At 47.7% G+C, this 24,901-nt stretch overlaps 1 protein-coding gene across 6 annotated transcripts in view; it reads right to left on the bottom strand.

Moving 5' to 3' along the window:
* Positions 1-13,685: 13,685 nt before the first annotated feature.
* TULP4 (TUB like protein 4) overlaps positions 13,686-24,901 on the bottom strand; it is a 201,354-nt gene continuing 190,138 nt past the window's right edge. For all 6 annotated transcript variants that reach the window (XM_024997115.2, XM_024997116.2, XM_024997118.2 and 3 more), the window contains 4 exons: positions 23,609-23,702; positions 22,372-22,515; positions 17,471-19,992; positions 13,686-15,838 (listed from right to left, as the gene is read on the bottom strand). In XM_024997115.2, coding sequence (XP_024852883.1) covers positions 15,722-15,838; positions 17,471-19,992; positions 22,372-22,515; positions 23,609-23,702 — 2,877 coding nt within the window. In that variant the 3' untranslated portion in view covers positions 13,686-15,721. The remainder of the gene's footprint in view (positions 15,839-17,470; positions 19,993-22,371; positions 22,516-23,608; positions 23,703-24,901) is intronic.

Raw genomic sequence — 24,901 nt, 5'->3', positions numbered from 1 at the left:
AGCACTTAGTCCCCTTAGCTTAAACCACCCCAACACTGCAGTCAGATCTGAGGCCCAGCTTGCTCTGCATTCTGAAAAACAACACACGCAAACTTCGACATGCTGGAGTCAGCTCATGCTGGCTCCTAATAGCTGATGGTTCAATTTTTAGGAATCTTGAGAGCTGATTGTTTAACTCAGTCATTTTTAAACATTAAGCTGTTCCTCATTGTTCATCTCTTTCTGACTCCCCTGTTCAGGGATGTGTTGGTTGCTTGAAATGGGCTCTGGTGGGAATATTTACATCATGAAAATCAGCAAAAAGCCATAAATCAGGAGTTAACTTGGTTTTGTTTATTGCTTCCAGTCTAGGCTCTAGACTTAAGTCATGGAGACAATGTTAATAATGTAGTTTAGTTCTTTGGCCCATTTTTTGATTGGGTCATTTATTTTTCTGGAGTTGAGCTGTAGGAGTTGCTTGTATATTTTTGAGATTAGTTGTTTGTCAGTTGCTTCATTTGCTATTATTTTCTCCCATTCTGAAGGCTGTTTTTTCACCTTGCTAATAGTTTCCTTTGATGTGCAGAAGCTTTTAAGGTTAATTAGGTCCCATCTGTTTATTTTTGCTTTTATTTCCAATATTCTGGGAGGTGGGTCATAGAGGATCCTGCTGTGATGTATGTCAGAGAGTGTTTTGCCTATGTTCTCCTCTAGGAGGTTTATAGTTTCTGGTCTTACGTTTAGATCTTTAATCCATTTTGAGTTTATTTTTGTGTATGGTGTTAGAAAGTGTTCTAGTTTCATTCTTTTACAAGTTGTTGACCAGATTTCCCAGCACCACTTGTTAAAGAGATTGTCTTTAATCCATTGTATATTCTTGCCTCCTTTGTCAAAGATAAGGTGTCCATATGTGCGTGGATTTATCTCTGGGCTTTCTATTTTGTTCCATTGATCTATATTTCTGTCTTTGTGCCAGTACCATACTGTCTTGATAACTGTGGCTTTGTAGTAGAGCCTGAAGTCAGGTAGGTTGATTCCTCCAGTTCCATTCTTCTTTCTCAAGATCGCTTTGGCTATTTGAGGTTTTTTGTTTTTCCATACAAATTGTGAAATTATTTGTTCTAGCTCTGTGAAGAATACTTTTGGTAGCTTGATAGGGATTGCATTGAATCTATAAATTGCTTTGGGTAGTATACTCATTTTCACTATATTGATTCTTCCAATCCATGAACATGGTATATTTCTCCATCTATTAGTGTCCTCTTTGATTTCTTTCACCAGTGTTTTATAGTTTTCTATATATAGGTCTTTAGTTTCTTTAGGTAGATATATTCCTAAATAGACATTTCTCCAAAGAAGACATACAGATGGCTAACAAACACATGAAAAGATGTTCAACATCACTCATTATCAGAGAAATGCAAATCAAAACCACTATGAGGTACCATTTCACACCAGTCAGAATGGCTGCGATCCAAAAGTCTATAAATAATAAATGCTGGAGAGGGTGTGAAGAAAAGGGAACCCTCTTACACTATTGGTGGGAATGCAAACTAGTACAGCCACTATGGAGAACAGTGTGGAGATTCCTTAAAAAACTGGAAATAGAACTGCTTTATGATCCAGCAATCCCACTGCTGGGCATACACACTGAGGAAACCAGAAGGGAAAGAGACACGTGTACCCCAATGTTCATCGCAGCACTGTTTATAATAGCCAGGACATGGAAGCAACCTAGATGTCCATCAGCAGATGAATGGATAAGAAAGCTGTGGTACATATACACAATGGAGTATTACTCAGCCATTAAAAAGAATACATTTGAATCAGTTCTAATGAGGTGGATGAAACTGGAGCCTATTATACAGAGTGAAGTAAGCCAGAAAGAAAAACACCAATACAGTATACTAACGCATATATATGGAATTTACAAAGATGGTAACAATAACCCTGTGTACGAGACAGCAAAAGAGACACTGATGTATAGAACAGTCTTATGGACTCTGTGGGATAGGGAGAGGGTGGGAAGATTTGGGAGAATGGCATTGAAACATGTAAAATATCATGTATGAAACGAGATGCCAGTCCAGGTTCGATGCACGACACTGGATGCTTGGGGCTAGTGCACTGGGACGACCCAGAGGGATGGTATGGGGAGGGAGGAGGGAGGAGGGTTCAGGATGGGGAACACATGTATACCTGTGGTGGATTCATTTTGATATTTGGCAAAACTAATACAATTATGTAAAGTTTAAAAATAAAATAAAATTTTAAAAAAATGTACTTTAACTTGAAAACTGTATCATGTCAGTTGCCACCACATTGTAAATAGCACAAAAATTTAGGAAATTTTCTTCCAGTATTTGGAAACCATTATCCTATTTAGCACAGAAATTGCTCGTGTCATTAATGTCCTAGTAAAGTTCTGGCAATGCATGCAATATACATCTTTGTTGTTTCACATTTGTCTCACTCACAACCAACATTCATGTCAGAACTATGCTAATTTGTCAGTTGTAGTCATAGGTTGGCTACGGATATAAGCGTTTGGAGAAAATCAACAGATGCATTCTCTGAGACCCAAATGGCCATATGGAATTATAATAGAGTGCTGTATATTTTATTATTTGTAATTGTGTGCTATGCATTCTTTGTATTGTGGCGATCTATAATGCTTATGCGGGCATATCATGCATTCAGGGCTTTGTTTGTTTCTAGAAAGCTAGTTGTTATTAATAGATATTTACCAGTGGGTCAGTGCACTCAACCCTGAGTTGAAAGTCTGGTTCTCTGAGAAAGGGGATCTCAAACGAGATGACACCCAAGCATCAGAGGACTTGCAGAAGCAGAGGCCCATGTCTGTCCAGCAGCCGGACACTGGCAGGCTGGATGACTTAAGAAGGAGCGTGGGTAAAGCTGTCGACATTATACTTCCACCCCTTCTACACGGTGAGTCAGTCAGTAGAGAATTAGATGCTCCCTGAATTTTCGAGAACACGCTGGCTTTCTATTCATGAACCGCTGAGCTCTCTCAGAGTTGCTACACCTTCCCCTGCCACCTCCCCAGGGGGACTCAGCATCCATTTTTCTCCCCAGGGTGGTATTCCTATTTAGAGGTGGGAGAATTCTTATTCAGACGTGTCAGAAGCAGGCGGCCAGGCAAGCAGCAGCCCAGCCCTGTTGTGGGTGAGCAGCGGTTCCCTGAACTTGCCTTTATCAGTGATAACAATGTCCCAAGTCTGCCACAGGAAAGGCGAATAAGCTTTGACGAACTCGCTGTGTGCTCCTGGGGGGCGAACTAAGGCAGTAAAATAAAACTGAGGTTTGTGATAAAACGTGGCTGTAACTGGATGACGATCTGCTGTGCATTTCCTAATTATTTTTCTCACATAACTTCCAGGGGCTCCTAGGACGTTTGTCCCTTATGACCGTTTCCGCATGTGCCCTTTCCATTTTTACAAGATTAAATTAGAAACTGAGCGAGATGCGTGTTTTCTGGACAGCACTGCTTCTTTCTGGACAGTATTTAAAAATATAACTGAGGCAACTGTAAGGCTTTTTTTTTTTTTTTTTAACTAGTGCCAGTTAATTTACTGTTCACTGGGGGTAGGTTGATTTCACTCTTATGATAAACTCTTATTTAAACTGAGGCTGAAGGGATAAACTGATAGTGACCAGACTCTATACAGACACCCTGACCTGAAACCCGCTGTAGCCACTCCCAAAGGCCAGTATGCTCGATGTCAGCTTTGAGGGAGTCACACTGCCACCTCCAGCAACAACCTCTGTGACAAATGGCCCCGTATAGTCAGCAGGTGGCCAGTAACTGACAGTTCCCCTAGTTTTCATCCCTGCTTCCAATTCAGGACCAACCAGAGAAAACCAGTATGTTCCTGACCAACCACCAGACCCCAGGCTTCCAATCAGGCACCTCCAGCTTCCCCAAAGCCTCCATCAGGACATACCTGGGTCACGCCTTTTCTCCACTAAGAAGCCCGCTCCCCTGACTCCTCTGAGTCTCTGCCAATCACACTGATGAGAAATGACGCCCTTGCTACATCAAGCTCTGAAGAACTAGGCTTTGCTTGTCACCACTGGTTAGTCTTTACTTCCGTAAATGTAAGACAAAAACAAATTTCCAGATCATCTTGAGGTGACCCTGACCCCTGCACTGTCTCCCTGGTATCAGCGGGCACCACACAGTACCTCTTCAGCGGCCCTTTTGGGGCCCTCAGCCCCCGGCCTCCTTTTAGGAGGTGCTCTCCAGGGGCGTGGGACCCTCCTGGGAGCACACAGTGAGGCCTGGTCCCCCTCCATCGAGGCTGACCCCAGGTGGCCACCAGCTGTCCCCCGGCCATTTGGGCAGTCCCCAGTAGGATGCCACATTCAGGGGCTCCTAGGGGACATTATCTGCTCTGACTTTCAGGTCATCAAATATTCTTGGTACTGGCAATTGACATGACAAGAAGTCTTTTGCAAGAGCTCAGAAGAGATGTTTACTTTGGTAAATCATCTATCGAGCCAGCATTTCTGGATATGAACCCCCAAGCCCTGGAGATCACAGACCTTAGGGTGTACTGGCTTCAACCCAGACAAACACTTGGCTGACCCTAAGTGGTTCTCTTCTCTAAACTGAGTGAAAGATGAGGTCTAGGGCCCCAGTGAAACTGGGGACAAAAATCTCCAAATATTAATTAGGAACAGATGACAAGCGTGGTCAGAATGAGTCTGGCATTCTCAATCTCAATTATCTTAGGAAAGACTGTATTTTCGAGAGTTAAACTGCAAATTAAACAAGCTGAATATTTGCATCTTGGTAGGCTGTAAACGGCAAGAGCTCATTTCTGTTTCTATCAGCTCTGCTTCTTCAAGTAAGTACTCTGTAGAAACAAACCAGCCTCTACACCTGTGCAGCTCAGCAAACACACTCCACACTTGATCAAGGGTCTCTCGCCTGCTTGAGCAGGAGCGAAGTAGATCCTTTATTCTATGAGAAGAGGGTGAAAGAAACCTGCCTTAGGTTTTCAGTAAAATTCACAGAAGCACAGAATTCTGAAGTCAGGAAGAATGTGGAGTGCATCCAACCCAATTTCCCTACTTCTATTTATTCCTTGGGTCATTGGTCTTACTAAGATGCTCCCTTAAAATCCAAGGGCAAAAGAGTTTGGGTCACTAAAAACTTCAGTATTTCTTCTTCTGTGTGGTCTACCATGCACAACACATTAGAGTATTGATAGTTCTAGAAAACCCTACAGTAAAGGAAGTCTGTTTTCCTTTCATCAGAGTTCAAAGTACTTGAGAAATATGACCCATCCCTTGGGGAATACAGACTTAGTCTGGTCTCCTCATTATATGTAGTTGTCATTCACTGTGCCCGACTCTTTCTGACCCCATGGACTGCAGCACACCACGCTTCCCTGTCCTTCACCATCTCCTGGAGTTTGCTCAAACTCATGTCCACTGAGTTGCTGATGCCATCCAACCATCTCATCCTCTGTCATCCCCTTCTCCTCCTGCCCTCAACGTTTCCCAGAATCAGGGTCTTTTTCCAGTGAATCACCTCTTCGCATCAGGTGGCCAAAGTATCAGAGCTCCAGCTTCAGTATTAGTCCTTCCAATGAATATTCAGGGTTGATTTCCTTTAGGATTGACTGGTTCAATCTCTTTGCAGTCCAAGGGACTCAAGAGTCTTCTCCAGCACCATAATTCTAAGCCATCAATTCTTCAGCCCTCAGCCTTCTTTATGGCTCAGCTCTCACATCCATACATGACTACTGGAAAAACCATAGCTTTGACTACATGGACAGTTGTTGCCAAAGTGATGTCTCTGCTTTTTAATGTGCTGTCTAGGTTTGTCATAGCTTTTTTTCCAAGGAGCAAGTCTTTTAATTTCATGGCTGCGGTCACTGTCTGCAAGTGATTTTGGAGCCCAGGAAAATAAAATCTGTTATTGTTTCTACTTTTTCCCCTTCTACATTGCCATGAAGTGATGGGACCAGACACCATAATCTAATTTTTTTGAATGTTGAGTTTTAAGCCAGCTTTTCCACTCTGCTCTTTCACCTTCATCAAGAGGCTCTTTAGTTCCTCTTCACTTTCTGCCATTAGTGTGGTGTCCTTTGCATATCTGAACTTGTTGATGCAATGCTGATGACAGTCAGGATAAGTTCCTTCATCTCCCAGCTTTCAGAACAGTGCTCCTGATCCCACACCACTGATCTGGAACCTGTTCACAGTTAATAGTCTTGTCACCACTCATTGAGAGTGCTGTGACCCAGGCTTTACCAAGAACTCTCCATTCAAGTCTGGTCTCAATTATAACTCTGTCATCCAGTGGTGCACACGGGCATTTGTTAAGGAGATAAGTGCTTTGTAAGTTTTAAATAAAATCTGAACTGTTTCCAAGAACAACGCCTGGGTGTTAATGTCCAAACCCTGTAGATATGCCCACATCCTTTACCTGTAACCTTGAAGATGCTCAGCACAGAGCACCTCCAACCCAGCACAGGCCAGGCACCAGGTCTGGGTGGGGCTGACGAGTTTTGGAGTCTGGGCCCTGGCTGAGTGCTTCACTGCTTCTGTGAGAGGAGGGAATGCAACCCGGAACACTTCCACGGCACAAAGTGACCAGAAGGAGACCTGGGTGCAGGAAGGTCTGGGTCAGGGCCCCATCTCTTCTGCCTCATGTGGCTCTTTGCCCTGCCCAGGGGAGAGGTTTGAAGACCAGCTCTTCTTAGGAGGACAGCCAGTGTGGAAAACCCCCAGGCATATGGTACTTTCTGGTTCTTCTCTTTGCACAGAGTCCCTTCCCCTACACCCAGGTGGGTCTTAACTGCCAGCAGCACGGGCTCTGATGAAACGTCAGCTGTCCTGAGAGTGGCTTCTCTTCTCTGAATTTTAACTGAGCTTCTCAACACTTCTAAGACGTCCAAGTCAGGGGTCTGGACAAGGTGCACCCAGGTCTTTGGAGCATCATGCCCGTCTCGGGAAGCTGACCATCAGGGAGGAATGAAGAGAAGGTGAATGTGAGGCCGACTCTCGGCCTCGCCCTGGGCTCTGGTCTGGGCCTTGTTTCCCCGGGAGGGTGGGTATCCACTGGCCGGGAGCTGGTGCTCGTTCTTTGTCATTTACGAAGTTTTACACGTGCCCTTTTCTAAAAGCAGTGCTAGTCTGGCTGCTCTGCAGTGTGCTCCCGGCTCTCAACACTGCCTGGCTTGTAGTGAAGTCACTTAGGAGTTTCTGCCTGCTCTCTTCATCTCTCTGTTGGGACCAAACTCTCCCACGAGGGGCTTGAGAAGAGGGAGAGCACGCTTGCCCATGGTGGTTTGCAGAACTTGCTGTTTTTAGGGGGCTGTGCTGTTGGTGTCCTGTTCACCTCTGCTCTAGTCTGGATACTATACATACAGCCAGGCAGCCTTGGGTTGTGTCGGTTGGAAGACCTTAGCTAATTAAATTAGTTTTAGCTGCATCTCTAAAGTGTGAGTGAAAGTCACTCCGTTGTGTCCAACCCTTTGTGATTCCATAGACTATACAGTCCATGGAATTCTCCAGGCCCGAATACTGGAGTAGGTAGCCGTTCCCTTCTCCAGGGGTTCATCCCAATCCAGGGATGGAACCCAGGTCTCCAGAATTGCAGGCAGAGTCTTTATCAGATGAGCAACAGGAAAGCCCCTCTATAGTGTACTAAAGATAAAAACAAGTACTAGGCTCCAGATAAAAGTCTCTTGGAACAGATGCACTTGTACCTGGCTGCTTTTGAAAAATTATTATGCTTTTAAATATACTCTTGAAAGTGAAAGTGTTAGTCACTCAGCCGTATCTGACTCTTTGGGACCCCAAGGGGGGCCCTGAAGCATGGTGAGACCCACCAGGGTGGAGCTAATGGAAACGAAAAGGGAAAGGGAAAGGCTGGGGAAGGGAGGCCAACTCCATGTGTGATCAGCACCATCAAATGAACCATTTGGTGCTGACGGGACTTTCTCCCACATGACTGGACACAAGGAATGAATGGAGACAATTTCTTTCTGGCAGAGAAATATATTCTTTCATGATTGAAAACAAAGGAGGCAAGCTTCAGTACTGGCAAGAAACCATAATCCCCAGACTTGAGAGCCCCCCGTAGTCTGCACAGGTACTTTGGGAACATGTACCCGGGACTCAGAGGACCCCCTGGGGCTCCAGTAGAGACAGAAATAAATCACTTGAGGACAGCCCTTCTCTTCCCAGTGGGAATCCATCACGCGTTTGCATCCCAAGCATTGTGGTATCTGGCCGCTCGCCTTCTTACCAGAGACAAAAAGTAACACTGGTAAAGCCCAGATTTCCATGATATCAGACACGAAAAGTATGAGACTCAAGGATTAAAGGACTGCTCCTCTTACACCTGGGGCTGCACTACTACTGGGTCCATGCATGACGCCACTGGTGGCTTGAGGGGGGCGGCCCTCAAGGTGACACGCGGGAGGAGGAAACACGGAGCTGATTTGTTTGAAAGGGGAAATGACAAGACCGTTTGAATGAGCTGGAGGCCAAGCTAAAAGGACACTCAATGATCCTCGGTTCCCCATGCACAAATGGGGAATGGTGTCAGGACTGGCCTCTTTGTCGTGCTTTGGAGACTGGAAGAGCAGTCCCGAGGGCTCTCTGCACCCTGTTGGCTGAAGATGGGAGAAATGACCAAGGTAATGGGCTTGACTAAAAGAAGGCAACTGGATCAGTGGTTTGAGACACTGTGATGCAGCCAGCCTTTATCATCCAAGTTTCCCCCATTTTGGGGCATCCTGGGGGTGGGGGCTACTGTCGCACATGCAGTGAAAACCGCTGCATAACCATGGGGCTCAGCAAGTGCCTGGAATACACTAGAGCTGAGCAGCACAGGGGCTACCTGAATTTCAGATTAATCAACTGAAGGCACAGACATCCCACATGGCCAAGACGCTGTCCTGAGAGATAGCTGAGGTTTAATAAATTCCTCAGGCTTATCTTGCCTCAAGATAAACTCAGTAAGTTCTCTGCTATAGTTTTTTTCCTAATTTCCCACAGCTTTTACTTTGCCTTAAGTGCCAAGTTTCAAGGAACAAGTCTGGGAACTGCACTGCAAGTTTCAGGAGAGCAGCTTTCACATTCTCTAAAATCACAGAGAATGCACACTCTGAGGAGTGAGGTGATGTGGAGGCAGGGACCCCAGAAGACAGAAAGCAGAGGGATGTAACTACTTTCGCCCAGGACTCAGTTGCCTGCTAGGGTCCTGCTTCTAGGCTGCTGTACCTGCTGTGGCCTGAACCTACGGTTCCAACAGGAACTTCGAGTGAGATTTCAGAAACAAGCCTCTTCTTTGCGTGGATGGTTGCATGTTCTTCAGTGCATCGAGCAATGGTTTCCAAGATAAGCAGAGAAACAAATCCACGCAGACCAGCTCCCTCATGACGCCCAGGTGAGTAACCGTTCGATTTCCTGACAACTCTAGAGGACGAGCTCTCGAGTGGGTGGGCGCGCCTGCTGGTGGGCGAGGGCGGCCCACCTACACTGCCTCTCTTTTCCCAGGAGATGACTGAGTGCAAGTGGCTCAGAGCTCATTACAGGCACATGATTACGAAACACCTGACTGAGAAGCTGGGAATCAAAACTAGGTCTATTCATTAATGCGATCCAGAAACCTTCGATTGTACTTCAGGATTGTTTTTTTTTGGTGTATGGAATCCAGAAATCATTTCAATCTCTCAATGCTTCAATTTTCTTCTGAAAGAAAAGAAGGTAAAAGGTATCCACTTTATAATGGAGTATGGAGATTCAGCTGTGCATTCTTAGAATAGTTGCAGTGCAATGTCCACGAGGCAGTTGTGTGTCTCCAATGAGTTTTGGGGGCCAGGATATGGGAGCTAAATTGACTCTCTATTCTCTTAACACTACCAGGAAAAAGAATACTGAACGCCAGAATAAAAACAGAATGCATCCTTTTCAAGATGAGGTTTTAGAAGGAAAGGGATTTGCCAAGTATCCTTACTTTGAAAATAAATCATTTCTGGAGACACCACCTCACACTGAATGGCCCCCAGGAGCCGGGCTGGTGGAGAAGGTGATCCCACTCCTACGCATGGCCCTCAGCTCACAACAGAGCCTGGCCCTGAGGCCTTTGGGCCCTTGATTTCAGGGGAGGGGAGGAAGGAGCTTGTTTCTGATCAGGTCTCCTTGCTACCTGATTTAAGTGGTGAAGATACAAGGAATATCAACTTGAAGCTCACAAACTTTCACAATAAAACCAGATCTATTTTGATTCTCATACAAAATCCAGTTTAGCTTTGTATGACTATTACTATTTAAAGCACAGATTTATAGTTCTATGATTATTTAGAAATTAATGATTAAAATTTGCTAGAGATGACAGTGGTTTTTGGTTCTGTCTCCTAAAGCTTGAGTGACCATATCTATTTTTTATCTCTGGAAAAACCACATGGATGGCTCTGTAAATGCGCATGGGAACAGTATTCACAGGTGAGCCTCCTATGACCCTCAGTCCTTGCCTCCCTTCCAAGGTCAGAGGGAATTCCAGGACGAAGCAGGGAGGCGCACCAAGTCTCATTAGAAGTAATAACAATTAACAGTTATCTTAGCACTTGTAGTGGGATTGCTCAAAACCTGGGTTTATTAAGTTTGTTACAAAGTAAAAAAGGAAAGTGTCAATGTACTTAGCACCTCAGATCTTGTAGGTACTAACAGAAGCACCCTGAATTGGTTTTTTTTTTTACAAAAGCAAAGAGAAACAAAAACTCAGATCAGCTCAACAGGAAAACAGCATGATCTGGGACCTCTCAGAAGGAACAATGATAATAAAGGCCTCAGGTGTCACGTAACAGTTGGCGGTAACCCAGAAGTCTAACTGGAGCCGCGGTCATCCGGGGTCATGCCAACAGAGAGAACCGATTTCTTCTCAAATGACTTAAGACCACATCTGAATTTGGCACACAAGGAACTGATGGGTTTTTGTGGGGGTTTTTTTGATCTGAAAATTTTATTAAGCAATAGCTGACAACTCTTACAACTTCAAATCATCAAGAAAAAAAAAATAAGGAGATTGATCCATCTCAATAATAAAGATGGAAAATAATTTGGACAAACCACATCATTTTGAATGCAAACCACCAATGCCTTCTAGAATACCTCCTGTACAATCAAATACACAAAACACATAAGGAGAGAGGAGACCAGGGTGAGCTCATCAGAATGAAATTTGGAAACCTCAACAGATCTTGCTTGGAAAATGAAACAAAGCAGTATGCTGAGTTCAGAAACCGACCGATCGGCCAATAGGAGAGGAACCAGGCGCAGCAGGCAGCGCGCCACCCCCAGGCGGGGCCGGGAACATGCAGGGGGTCTGGTTTGGTCTGGGGCGTGTGCACCTGCACTGCGTGTGTAACCGTCAGGAAAAAACAAACAAACAAAACGAAAAAGGAAACGCCAGTAGTAATAAACTCAGAACGTGTGTCCAAATTTACAGTACTCAAATGATGCATTTATAAACAAATGCAAAAACAATACTCCCCTTGGTAAAATAATACAGCGCCTTCTTCAGTCGAACGCAAACTTTGCTATGACACAAAAGAAATTGTATCTACAGTAAACAAGGTCTTAGAACCGTCCCCCTCCCCCTTTAAAGAACATATAAACAGAAAACACAGGCACAAGTTACAAGAAAATCACACAAAGCCAAAGAAATGAAAACCACAACCCTTCAGAGTTTCATCAGCCAGAGATAGGCAGACACAGGAATGGTGAAGAGTTTTTGAGTTGTGTGCTGTGACAAAAATCCCAGGAACTCCACCTCATCTGGACACATCTTGTCTCAACCAACTCTGTGCACAACCACTGACCTGGCCGAGCGATACACGGCCCACGGGGGACACAATGGGTTCCTTCTTGAGAAGCCTGCACGTGAAGACCGTGCAACACTGCAGAGCACGCCTGGCAACTCCAGCCAGTCGAGGTATACACTCGTTTGTCTTTTTCCTGCCCACCCTTTAGGGCAAATGGTGACTTGTTTTAGGACCATTCTCAGGGGTGCCCACCAACCAGGGCACACACATGTGTGGGTCCGTCTCACCTGGAATCGGTGTGCTTAGCCTTGCTCAGTCACGTGATCCCACAGACTGCGGCCCGCTGGGCTCCTCTGTCCATGGAATTCTCCAGGCCAGAATACTGGAATGGGTTGCCATGCCCTCCTCCAGGGGATCTTCCCAACCCAGGGGTCAAACCCAGGTCCTTCCACATTGCAGGCGGATTCTTTACCATCGGAGCCACCAGGGAAGCCCATGAATACTGGAGTGGGTAGCCTATCCCTTCTCCTGGGGAATTTTCCCAACCCAGGAATCAAACCCGGGTCTCCTGCATTGCAGGCGGATTCCTTACCAACTGAGCTACCAGGGAAGCCTGCCTGGAATTGGTGCTTTTGCATAATCTTATGAGAACAAACATGATTCCAAATTCATTTGCTTTTAGAGGTAAAGCTTCCAAAGGTATTAAATGCACTGGTTTACATTCAGTAGGTGGCTCATGAAAACAGGCAAAAAAAAAAAATTTTTTTCTTCTACAAAAGGCCATGTTTTGAAACCTACCTTCCAAATTTGTAAAGTGGAATGAGGAAACGTACACTTCAGGCCCTCACACCATTGATCTGGACCGCAGGCATTTATAAGATTGTTCAGACCGTCCTTTCATTTTACAGATGGATAAACAGAGGCCCAAGGTCACCCACCAACTCAGTGGCAGAGCTGGCTCGATCTGGGGGTCAGTCTCCTGGCTTTCATCTATGATCACACGTTCAAGTGTCCTCTTGGGGCACGATAAGGAAGCAACAGCCAAGGGTGAAAACACTGCAAACCCTTTGACTTCTGCCACGAGAGCTTTGACATTTTCCTGCTTTCTTGGTGTGAGTTCTTCTTAGGATACACATACATTCAATGGGTGTACTATACTCAAAGCTGTGCCTTTGGTTTGATGAGGTTAAACCAAGTTTAAAATTGGTTTCCACGTTTGTTAATATACCGCTTCTCTCAAAGAGGTGTGGATCCTGTTCTGTAGTTGACTATTTACTGTGCTAATGTTTTTAACTTTAGAGATCCAGGGAGGTATCTTAATATTCATAAGTTGCTATTAATAAACACTAAGTATGTACACTTCCACTGCTTAAAGTACTGACTTTGATAGAGAATGACCAAATGAAAGCAATTTTCAAAGTAAGTGAAATCATCACCATCAACTGCAAAGACACAGCATTACAATGGCTACAGCCACCTGTCTCTGATTGGCGAGTGGCTGCCTCCTCCTTCAGGCTGGGGCGGCTTCTGCTCATCAGAGGCAAATTCCTGCCAAACATCCAGGGTGGAGGCCTTCACCCCTGTGTAGGAAAAAGGGCTTCTGGGGACTGAGCTAAGCATTCAGCAAGTTTAGTTCATTATCTGTTACAAATATTCACTTTCTCTTCACACATATTTGTCATTTTCATTCCAAGGATTTCTCATTTCGCCTCTTATTTTCATTGAAAATAAAATTTTCAACAGAAGGGGAAATAGTATTTTATGATCTATTATCTCGAAGAAATCTCCTTTGTATATAATTGATAACACAAAATGAAAAAAAAATTACTTTTAAAGGATGAGTAGGAGTTTTTCCCAATTAGAAAAAGCACAAACTGTCCAGCAAAAAAAAAAAACCACCTTCTACCATATCCTTTTTATTTCTTGCAGCAAAACATACTGCCACCAAATAAGTCGTTACAAACATACTATTTTTCTAAATAAATAATAAAATGGCATAACTCACCAGAACATAGTAACAGAATAATTTCTACGAACACTATCAAAGCAAGATAAATAATTAACTCTTGGACAATAAAAACAAGGGAACTGGCTTTAAATTATTTAGAAATAGGCTCTAACCATTATTGCACAACTGATGATAAGCACTGAAACATCATATTAAGCTACACAAACTCATATAAAAGAATTATGTAATTCTGAGTACACAGCTAAATTCTTTCTGGAAAAATTTACCCACCAAAGAATCAGGTTCAATATTTTAAAATATGGGAACCTCTGGTAATAGCGGGGAGATGGCCTTCACCATATTTAAAACCTCACCTGTGTTTCTTCGGGGTCTAGAGACAGTGGTAAGGGGGTGTCATCTTTCAGTGGGCCTGTTTCCTTCCCAATTTTTAAACTAAAACAGAAGACTAAAAACCATTTTTTTTTTTTTTTTGAAAATACACTTCTGCAGTATCTTCCACTTGTTTCTTTTTAAACAAAATCCAAATTTAGGACCCTAAACCAGTAGACAGTTCCTGTGTTCCTGCCCTACTCTCACAGATATGAGTAACCAAAAACATGAACTGGGTCGTGTTATGAGCAGGGCTGAATATGGCCCAACAAGTCCCCTAGGAGAGGGAGATGGGGAAAGATAATCTCTGGATTTTTGTTGTTGCAATTAACAAGCAACAGTCGAGAACTTCAGTAGGTTCTGTAACTTTAACCATGTTCTCCCAGTGGTTTATCACCTCAGTAAACAGTCTGTACAGTCAATAAACAACTTTTTTTTTACCCTCTAGAGAAGTTGGTGGGGCTCTTGTCAAAGAACTGATTATAACTGTATCTTTTCACACCCTGGCAAGTGCCTAACATCTTTTATTTTTTGTTACATTTCTAATCTGTTGGAAAACGTCTCTAGCCAACTGAATTTTAATACAGCCCCAAAGAGGAAAGGAGTACTTTCAAATCAGTGCTGTCAGCATTTTTAGGAAGAAAAAGTACAGAACAGTGTTATCTAACGGGAAAAATACTGTGTCGGCTGGGGTTCCCAGATTCCACAATGAGAGCGGGAGAGGGAGGGAACCCCCACTTCTTGGCCTCTAGTGACCCATCCCTGCAGCCCAGGAAACCACTGCCCCTGCCACGTGTGGGGAGCTTGATTAGACGGAAGGATCGCTGAGCCGACGGAATTCTGACACATTGGGATCTAGTGGAGGCACCGATGTAGTGGCCCTTGGACCGCGCACACATCTGCAGGAGTCCCTTCCTCCTGTTATCCTTCTCCGTCAGCTCACAAGCACATCCTGTTACACCTGGTAACAGCACCCCCGGGGAAAAAAGCCTCCTTTTATTAGTCAAACACAGTGCATTTGCCAAAATACCCTTCATTAATCAAGTCACCTGGGGGGGTGGGGAATAACATAACGTGTGAATTAAACGGTGCCCCACCAAGAGAACCTGTACCTTCAGGATTTTTTGGTTGTGTTTTTCTTTAAATGTTTTTTTTTTTTTTTTAACACTAGTGGTGATGTTGGAGGAATAATAAAAGCTGGATGTTGTGGAGGAGGAAAACGACACAAGCTCCTAGTCTCGGAGAACCAGCCAGGCGGGAGGCCGGCTGACCTTCCCTCTGAAGGGCCCCCCAGCCTGTGGCCGACAGAAGCAAACCCAGGAGGACATCCATTCCCACAGCAGCCTTGCTTCCCAAGCACCACCAGGTGCCTTGCACCCTTCGGTTCCAAATGCCACTCTCCTGTATCTTACTTTTGCTTAAAAAGAATAAAAATAAAAACACAATAAAGGATAGTAAAAACCCAAACAACGATGAAAGGTTAGTGCCCTCTCCTGGGTCTGAGAGATGTTTCCAGTTCTGCCCTCATCTTCTGGGCCCTGGACTGCGGGGCTCCATCAGGTCAGGCCTCTCTCTCCTGCCCATACCAGGCCCCTCACTTGAGGCGCTGAGTCACGTTGGCCAGGGCGACCGCGAAGGCCTGCACGGCAGAGAAGGGGTACTGGAAATCCAGGATGTAGGCGCTGCCGTCGATCCTCCCGAACTGCATCACCTGGGGTGGGGTGGGGTGGGGAGGCAGACACGTTAAAGGAGACCCTCAGGGCCCCTCCCGACAGAGGCAGACAGCATGTCTGTGAGAGATCTGCGACTCTGATAAGCTCCTCAATCTAACTGTGAGTAAGTGGGAAATAAACGCATGGAGGACCATGTTGAACTGTGCAGTGGGGAGGCCACAAGGAAGATTCGGAGCATGGGGAGCTCCATGGGTCAGAGGAAGGGGTTTCTCCACCAAGGAAACAGAGAGAAAGGAGCAGCAGAGAAAGGAATCTCCAGGCTCAGAGGCTTAAGAGAACCACCGCTTGTGACTATCAGACATCCCTGCTCAGAGAGGGACCAGGAAAGCACACTTGGTCCCCTTGTGGGCCTCTGCGTTCCGGTCACCCCAGGGCTTACCGGGACCACACTACTGATGTTGTTACATGATGTGACATTCATTTGTTCATGGTCTCTTTTCCATTTTTGTAAACTCCATGAGGAACAGGGACCTTTCCTCTGATTTCCTCAGTGCTCTAATTTCAGCACTCAAAACAAAGGTTGGCAAACTCTCTGGGAAGGGCAGATAATAAACATTTCAGACTTTGCAGGTCACGTGGACTTTCCCACAACTACTGAACTGCTGTTGTAGGGTGAGAGAAGGGTAGATAGTACTGAAGTGGACGGATGTGCCTGTGTCTCAATAAAACATTATTTATAGAAAGAGGCTGCAGGCTGGGTGGGCCTGTGGGCCATAATTTGCCAACTCCTGGGCCCAGAAGATTGCCAGGTATTTAGCAGGTACTCTATAAACATTTGTTGAGCAAATTAACAATGTTGAGATTTAAATGAGCAGTGAAAAGAGTTCCCAGAATAGTAGGGAAGGATAGTCCAGACTGACAGCCATGCAGTGGGACCACAACAACTCCAAGTTGGAACAGGAAGAACTGAGAAACTATGAAAAAGGCTCAAGTGTACCAAGAGGAGATGCATGTTCTGCCGGAGAGTCAGGGAAGGACTTAATGACAGAAACACAGAGAAATAAGCTACCAGAAGCTGGGTAGTCGTTACGTCTAGGGCAATGAGCCTACGCAATAAAGGAAATGTAGTGGCTCAGAGATGAGTCATATTTAGAGGCACAATCAGGGACCCACAATGACTGATTTACCTGGGAAAAGGGGAAGGGAAAGTTCACCTGTGCTGGGGAGAGACTAGGGTGAAGAAAATGAACCCTCAGGTTGCTCAGAGAGAAATAAATGCATGATGCCCCAAACTGAAAAATCAAGAGACAGAAGTAGAAACGTGTTCTTTGCTGATGCATCGACAGACACCAGGAAAAGCACACAGAACTGGAAGAGTAAGCCTCTGGGAGGGTAGGTTCTGGGAGCGGGTAAGTGCCTGCTACTTTCCTCATGGGTCTTGTAGGAACCATCGGACTTTAAAAAATCAGGACATGGGTTACTTTGGTGAGAAATAAGTAAGACGGGCACACTGAAAATGAGAGGTCCAAGTGGCCCCAACCTAAGAGACATCAGCTGCTTCCCATAGTTCCCATCGGCCTTCTGAATAATTCTCCTGGAAGGCCAGAGCCCAGAGATCTGTCGCGACCAGAAGGTCGCATTCTGGCCGCACCCGGGACATGGCCTCTTACCTGCCGCCCCTCCAGCTCGATCTGGAAGTTCTTTGCCGACTCCTGGGTCACCCGCCCCCCGAAGTCCAGCTGGTACACCTGGGTGGCCTCATTCCAGAGCGGCTGCTTGTTGGCCATGACGTACACAAAGCCCTGGCTGCCCAGCCGGCCGTCCTCCTTCTCGCTGGCCTTCCTGCACTTGAACTCCTCCAGCTCGCTGGCCGCCCGCAGGCTCCTCTTGCTCTTCCAGCCCTTCTTGCTGCCCTGGCTCTGGTTCATCAGCTCATCCCCACTGATGAAGAGCTCCGGCTCGCTCTCTGAGCTGTCCTGGAACTCGTTCGTCTTATTCAGCTTCTTGGACTTCAGCTGGTCCTTCTGACTCTTCACTTTCTTCTTCTCTCTCCCCAAGCGGGGGCTGGAGATGAGGGAATTAAAGTCGCTCAGCGTCCGAGCCTCCTTCTTCACCTTGCCCTCGGTGATGGCCTGAACATTGCCCTCCTCTGCCCTGCTGTCCAGCCGCTTTCGGTTCTTCTTCCCGAATTTCTCTGTCCGCTGGGGGATCGGGCTCTCCGTCAGGGAGAGGACTTCCTGGAAGTTGTCTGCGGTCTCCACCATCACCTCTGTCCCCAGGTGGCTTTGGAGGTCAGTGGGCGGTGGGGACACCAGGGGCTTCTCCACCACCAAGTGTGCCTTGGGGGGGAGAGTGCCCTGGGGGTTCTGCACGGGGGGGCAGGGGCTGTAGGAGTTCCAGGGGTGCAAGGCAATAGGGGGCAGCTGTAAACTGGAGCAGGCACTGCTTCCCGGGTACATGGGGGGCAGGGTGCAATAGGCCAGGCTGGGCGGGTAGGCGGGCTGCAGAACCACGGTGGACTCCTGCTGAGCAAACTGTGCTGCGGCCAGGGCGTCTTTCGGGGAGCAGGGAGCTTGCACCCCTGGCAGCGGGGAGGTGCTGCAGCCGGCCGAGTAGGGCACCCCCATCCCATAGCCGGGCTGGAAAGTGGCAGCAGGGCTGGCAGGAACCTTGGGGGAGACGAAGGGCACTCGGGACACGTCTAGGTGCTGGCCTGGACCCACCACCAGAGGGGGCAGTTTCAGGGGGTTGGGCACCGTGCTCTGGGCTGTCCTTTCCTGAGGGACCCACACATCCTCCCCCAGCACGGGGTCCCACTGGTAGGGGGGCGGCCGCTTAACGGCCACAGCGGCCTCGCCCAGCGCCGGGTGCCTCGGCGGCTTGTCGGCTGGACAGTGCTGGGCCAGCGCCTCGTCCTCAGTGAAGGCCGAGTTCACGTAGTCAGCACGCTCGCGGGCGCCTTCGGCCGCGCCCAGAAGGTTGTAGGACGACTGGGAGGTCAGCGGAGAGGTGCTGGCCGCGTGCGCCAGGCTGGCGCCCGGCTGCGCCCCCGGGTCGGGCCGGCCCGCCGCGCCCCCTGCGCCGCTGCACTGGCTGCAGGTGTAGAGCGCGGGCGGCGGCCGCGCGGGGAAGGGCGCCGTGCCCTTGGGCTTGGGCGGGTGCGGCGGCGGCCGCGGGAGCTCCGCCAGCTGCGCCGCCCGGAGCGCCGCCTCGCGGTTGTTCCTGCGCAGCGTGGCGTGGATGAGGCCGCCGTCTGGCCTCTGCCCCGCGCCCCGGCTGGGGCCAAGCTGGCCGGAGAGGTCGGGGTAGGGCGGCGGGTCCCCCGGGGGGATGGAGTAGCGCGGTACCGTCAGGCGGTTAAGGGTGGCGCTGGTGCAGGGCTGTGGGACCTTCTTCTCGGTGGCCGTGAGCCTCAGCGTGGCCGAGCTGCCCGGGCCGGGCAGCGTGTAGGTGTTCTGGGAGCAGAGCATCCGCGTCCGGGGCCTGCACACCTCCTCCACGTTGCCGCTGCTGTCGAAGGTGGTGATCCGCTCGTAGCCCAGGGGCGGCTGGTAATGCGCCGCTGTGGGGTACAGAGAGAAGTCGCCCTTCTTCAAGCACGTGTCCACCGGGGGCTGCGGGGGCGGCAGCGGGGGTGGCGGCGCCGCCGTGGTAGGGGCGGCGGGGATGGTTCCGGGGTAGGGGGGCGGGGGGTTCATCTTGGCCACCTGGACCTCCTGGGGGGCACTGAACACCACGGCATCCCCCTCAGTGGCCAACTGGGGCACCGGCCGCAGGGCCTTGGCTGGCTTTTGCAGATGCTCGTGGTCTCTGTCGCCAAGGTCTAGCACGGACAGCTGGATGGTCCCCTGGGCTGGCGGTGGCAGGGAGAGCTGAGGTGGGTTGGGGAGGCCGCGGCCCATCTCCACGCCTCCAAAGATCACCTGGCCGGGGTTGGAGTAGCGGCTGGACACGGGGTACTGGCTGGACACGGGGTACTGGGCAGCACTCTCACTCGCGTGCTCGGCACCGCCCACGGCTGTGGTCTGATTGGTCAGGACGTCCAGCTGCACATTCTGGTTGGCCAGCAGGGACTGCACCAGCCCGATGCTCTGCGTGGGGGACATGGCTTGAGCTGAGCTGTGGATGGGGGCGATGGGGATGTTCACGGTACAGGGCGGGTTGTTTTCGGGTACACCAGATGCTCCTGTCACTGGAAGGCAATTAGGGAGATGAGCTGCTTACAAAACAGTGCCATGAAACTGGGTCAGCACAACTCATCCAGTCCTCCTGCATACAAAATGCGATGGCTACAGAGGAAGGTGTGTTTGCTTAGGGAAAGCCAAACAGTTCACACAAGTTATGCAAAACTTCCCTAATGTTTCTAGAAGATCACACAGGATGAACCTGATGGGTTCTTCAGGGCAGCCTACAGTCATCCATAAGCTTAGGGCATTGCCAGAGCTTTTCAATAAACACCATGTACCTCAGTGGCACCGGGGCAAATAACTAAGTGTTTAAAGATGCTGATAACTTGTGATCTTGATAAAAGGGGCCACTGTTTTGTGCAGGAAGCGGGCAGTGGTACAGTATCAAAGTCCACTGAAGATTCAATGCCTAGGCTTTGGGGTAGATATCTCCAGAGTTATGGGCTGGTCAGGGTAGGACACGTTCTGCAGCACATGTGTGTCTGAGATTTGTATATAAATTAAGTTTCTATAAATAGAACCATGTGAAATGCAGCAGAAAAGACCACTGAAAAGACTCTTCCAGCAAATCTGCATATGAGGGGAAGGGTCATTTCCTAATTTATCTGCTTTTTAGCTTTTCAAATAGTATGTAAGGTGGGCCACACTGAACAAACCCTGTAGATGTGTCTTATTTGTACAGTGTGCATTTGCACAATGATCGGCAGAGCACATGTGAGTGCTCAGGGCCACTGTCTGAATGACCCTGACTACAGTGTTCACCGAGCGTGCCAAGCTGACTCCCGCAGGCCTGTGAGTGCTGCTAGTGTGTGAGCAGGAAATAAGAGTTTAACAGGCTAATCGCAGAGGCTGGCTGACCTTTCACCAGGACTGTAGCATGAAGCCAGCTGGTTCATGAAAAGCCAAGCCTGCCCTCAGCTCCTGTAACAGACTCTCCCCGCCCCTGGGTGCTCTAGTGAGACAGCACGACCTCCTGGCTGCCCGAACCTGGGCCCCATCTCAAATCTACTCTTTCTGTTTCGCTTCCTCTTCCAGATGCTCTCCCCTCTGCACGGAACTCTGAGGGCAGGCATCTTCCCCACTGAAGGAGGGCCTCTGTCATGTCCTCAGCACTAAGTGTAAGCCCCTCATCCACAGGGAACCGCAGACGATTATGACCACAGCTTAGCGTCAGACAGAGCCCTACCTGTCACCTTCCAGGAGAATGGAGGCCAACACAGGGAAAGTGTAAAAGACACTCCTATATCCGAGGCTGTGAACAGCAGGACATGGGCTATATGCTCAAATGTGTGCAGCCTCGCCAAACGGCAGGCTCCTGTGGTTCCAAAACCGTGCCCATCAGGACTGCCTGAGTTGATAATATCTGCTTCACCACTCAGATAGAGAAGCTGTCAGAGGACCAGAGGCAGCTACCATGAGCAAGCACCACACTGCTTTACAGGTAAAAACCTAGGCTGAGAGAAGTCAAGCGAGTCCCCACGTTCAGGCCTGAGGTGGGATCAGAGCCCCCCGCCCTGCACTCCATGGGGAGGAACAGAGCCCCTCTGTCTGAGAATGACCAGGGACAGGAGAAGTCTACGAACCATGCAGGGTTCCTCTGGCTCAGAAACCAGAGATTTTTCAGAGCCTGTATTTACATAACTGCAGACAGGCTTTTTTGAGAATAGTCACAGACAAGTAACTGGCAGACTAATTACAAATCATTTTAATCTATTAATAATCAAAATAGGGTCCCCTGACCAGAAAGCACTTAAATTAATTTGAGATGCTACAAATATCTCAAATTTGTAAACTACAATTTTAAAACCTTGTACCAGATTTTAACTCAGACCAGGCTTCCATGCACAGAGCCCTGCACTGCACTTGAGAGAGAGAGAGGCTGAAATGCACAGGTTTTCCACCCGGGAGCCAGGGCAGGTTTGAGAAACCGGGCTTTGTGGGCACAAGGTCATCTCAGTGATGTCATTCTCTAAGCAGGGGCTGACAGGATGAGGGCTGGCCTAGGGCCGGTGAGACCGGGCTTCAGTTCTGATTTCTGAGTCCTGACTGGTCCTGATAACGTCTCTTTATCCGGGCATGGGACCAAGAGGAAAACCGTGAGGGGAACGAGACGGTGGAGTTCTCTGTGAACAGGAGGCGTCACGGCCCTGCAATCGCCCTTGCTCTGGTGGCTTCTTCCTCCCTAAACCAGTGACAGGATGCGCCCTTTCCCCCGCGACACCTCACACACCTTCCACCCTGACTGAGGAAGCTGTACCTTTTCCAAACCGCGTCTGCAGGCACACCTGACATGCTGGAATCCTCAACTACTTACCACTCTGTCCCCCTCACCATTAACAGAGAGTATGGGCTCGTGACAAACTGGTTGACATGTGTGAACACACCTGGCAAGTCATCTTCATCTTCACTGAAAACATTTGGGTTGAAGACAGGTAAATTAACGTAGTCCATGGAAATCTTCCGAACCTCTGGGAGATAGATAGTCATCTGCCTCGGCTGGAGATGCAGGAGGCTAGTTTTGTAGATTACTGGTGGGGAGGAGGAGGGACACAGTCAACAGAGATGCGGCAGACGACAGCCAAGGCGTCAGCAGAGCCCCTTGTGGGAAGGGAAACGGGGCCACGGCGGCTCTGCCGTCAGAAGACAGATCTCGTGCAGGCAGAGCCCAGGGCCCAAGGGCAGCCCTTCCAGACACAAGACCGCCAACCCCTGACCCGGACACAGCGTGGATGCGGGAACAACAAACACCTGGACACGGCAAATTCTCAGTCTACACGACAAATTGCCCAGCCACTCTGCCAGTAGTTTGTCGATAGAACCACATACATTTCACATGTCAAAGACAAATTCTGTTTTGGAATGAGCTGGGTATGATAAATTTATTTTGAAAAAAACCTCATTTGTAATCAGAAGGATAATTTAGTGAAAATAGTTATGATAACCACAATGCCAAGCTCGGGGAATCAAATTCTGCTTTTATTCAGGACTGAATTCTTGGTCTGACTTACTTTAAATATCAGGATAGAGAACTGCCACATGCTTTCTATAAAACGTGAGCCGAGTAAACGTGAGCAGATAGAGCTACTCACTAGAGTTGGGTAGAGAGAGAGCCAGATGCTCTGGGTTCCTGCTTGGCTCTGTCTTCCCAATTCCATTTTCCCCAATGTCTCAAGCTTCCAACAGACATGACATTTAACTGGTACTCAAAAATGAAGTCTATAAAGATTTACCACTAAGAACTGCACTAACAGTCAGCCAACTTGTTCTTATAGCCTCTAATGCTCTCTTCTTGGCTTTCCTCAAAAATTGCTTTTGCTTCAAGAACCTGAGGACACTGGTACCAAAATCTGCCCACAGTAAAAGGCCAGAAATCAAAATGACCAGAAAACCTATCAGAGCTTTTGGCTATTTTTATCACCCAGGGCTTATATAAAAAAATGGAAGCACCACTGGCAAAAAAAAAAAATTGAACAATAATTCTATTCTTCACTAAATCATGGTGGCTTGAGTCAAACTTTGGAGGGAAATACAAACTCATCTTTTGGTGCTGTAAGAGCTCACTGTACACCACTGGAGGCTGAATCGATCCCTGAGTCTGAGTTCCGATGGTGCAGCGCTTACCTGCACCGAGGTTGGTTGGCAGGAAAGCAGCCAAGCCCACGATCTTAAATTTGGTTCCCCAGATATTAGACGTGACCTGAGCGAGATAGTTGTGCTGTGGGAAAAAGGAAGAAGAATCACAATCTGTTTCCATATTTTCTATCAATCACTTAAGAAGTAAGAATGCTAACACTTTTTGCTTAAAAAGCCACTGGCGGTGGCTGCTGATGGAAATATTCACCCTGTGTCATTCCACCGTTTTCAAGACCAGACGCTGACGAGAGCACAACAGCCCTGTTTCCAAATGGTGGCTCACGGGCTGTGGTTCTCGGGCTGGGAGCAAGGGGTGGACGGATCCCAGCATGTCCATGCGTGGGGAGGTTAAAAGGTCACAAGAGTGACTTTGGCACACTTTTCTTCGCCTATCCTTTTGCCTGTCACTTGAACTACAAGGGTACCAAGCTCTGACTCCATTCTTAGCCTTGATATTTCTCCTGGAAACATCAGTTGCACTGATAACTGTGTGTCCCGAGACCACCCAATTATCTGTTTTCTCATTCGATTAAATTTCAAAAAATTTTAAGTTATCACTGTGCCCAAAACCACAGACATACATAGGCTGTGTGTGAGGCTGTGTGTGTGTGCATGCGTGTGTGCACACACAGGTGCAAAAGCAATAATAAAGATGAATAAAATCCAGCTCCTCAAGAAAAGGGAACCCTCCAACACTGCTGGTAGAAACGTAAGCTGGTACAGCCACTGTGAGAAACAGTATGGAGGTTCCTCAAAAACTAAAAATTGAAATACCATATGATTCAGTAATTCCATTTGTGGGTACCGTCTGAAAAGAAAACCCTTAAAACCCTAATTTGAAAAGATATGTGCACTTCTAATGTTCAAAGCAGTATTATTTAAAGCATCCAAGACATGGAGGCATCCTAACTACCCAACAACAGATAAATGGGCAAAGAAGCTGTGGTGAACACACACACACGCTAAAGTGTTACTCAGCCACAGAAAGAGTGAAATGTTAGCCATCTGCAATACCACGAAGAGACCTGGAGAGTATATGCTAAGTGAAGTATGTCAGACAAATACTGCATGATTTCACTTATACGTGGACTGCAAAAAACAAAACAAATGAACAAATGTAAAACAGAAACAGATTCATGGGGAACAAACAGGTGGTTGCTGGGGTGGGGGTGGAGGGGGATGAGTGAAATAGGTGAGGGAGATTGAGAGCTACAACTCCAGTTACAAAATAAACACTTTCAGGGATGAAATGTACGGCATGGAGAATATAGTCAATAATAT

Source organism: Bos taurus, chromosome 9 (genome assembly GCF_002263795.3).
Source record: "Bos taurus isolate L1 Dominette 01449 registration number 42190680 breed Hereford chromosome 9, ARS-UCD2.0, whole genome shotgun sequence".
Lineage (NCBI taxonomy): Eukaryota > Metazoa > Chordata > Mammalia > Artiodactyla > Bovidae > Bos > Bos taurus.
This window is presented reverse-complemented; position numbering and strand designations above follow the sequence as displayed.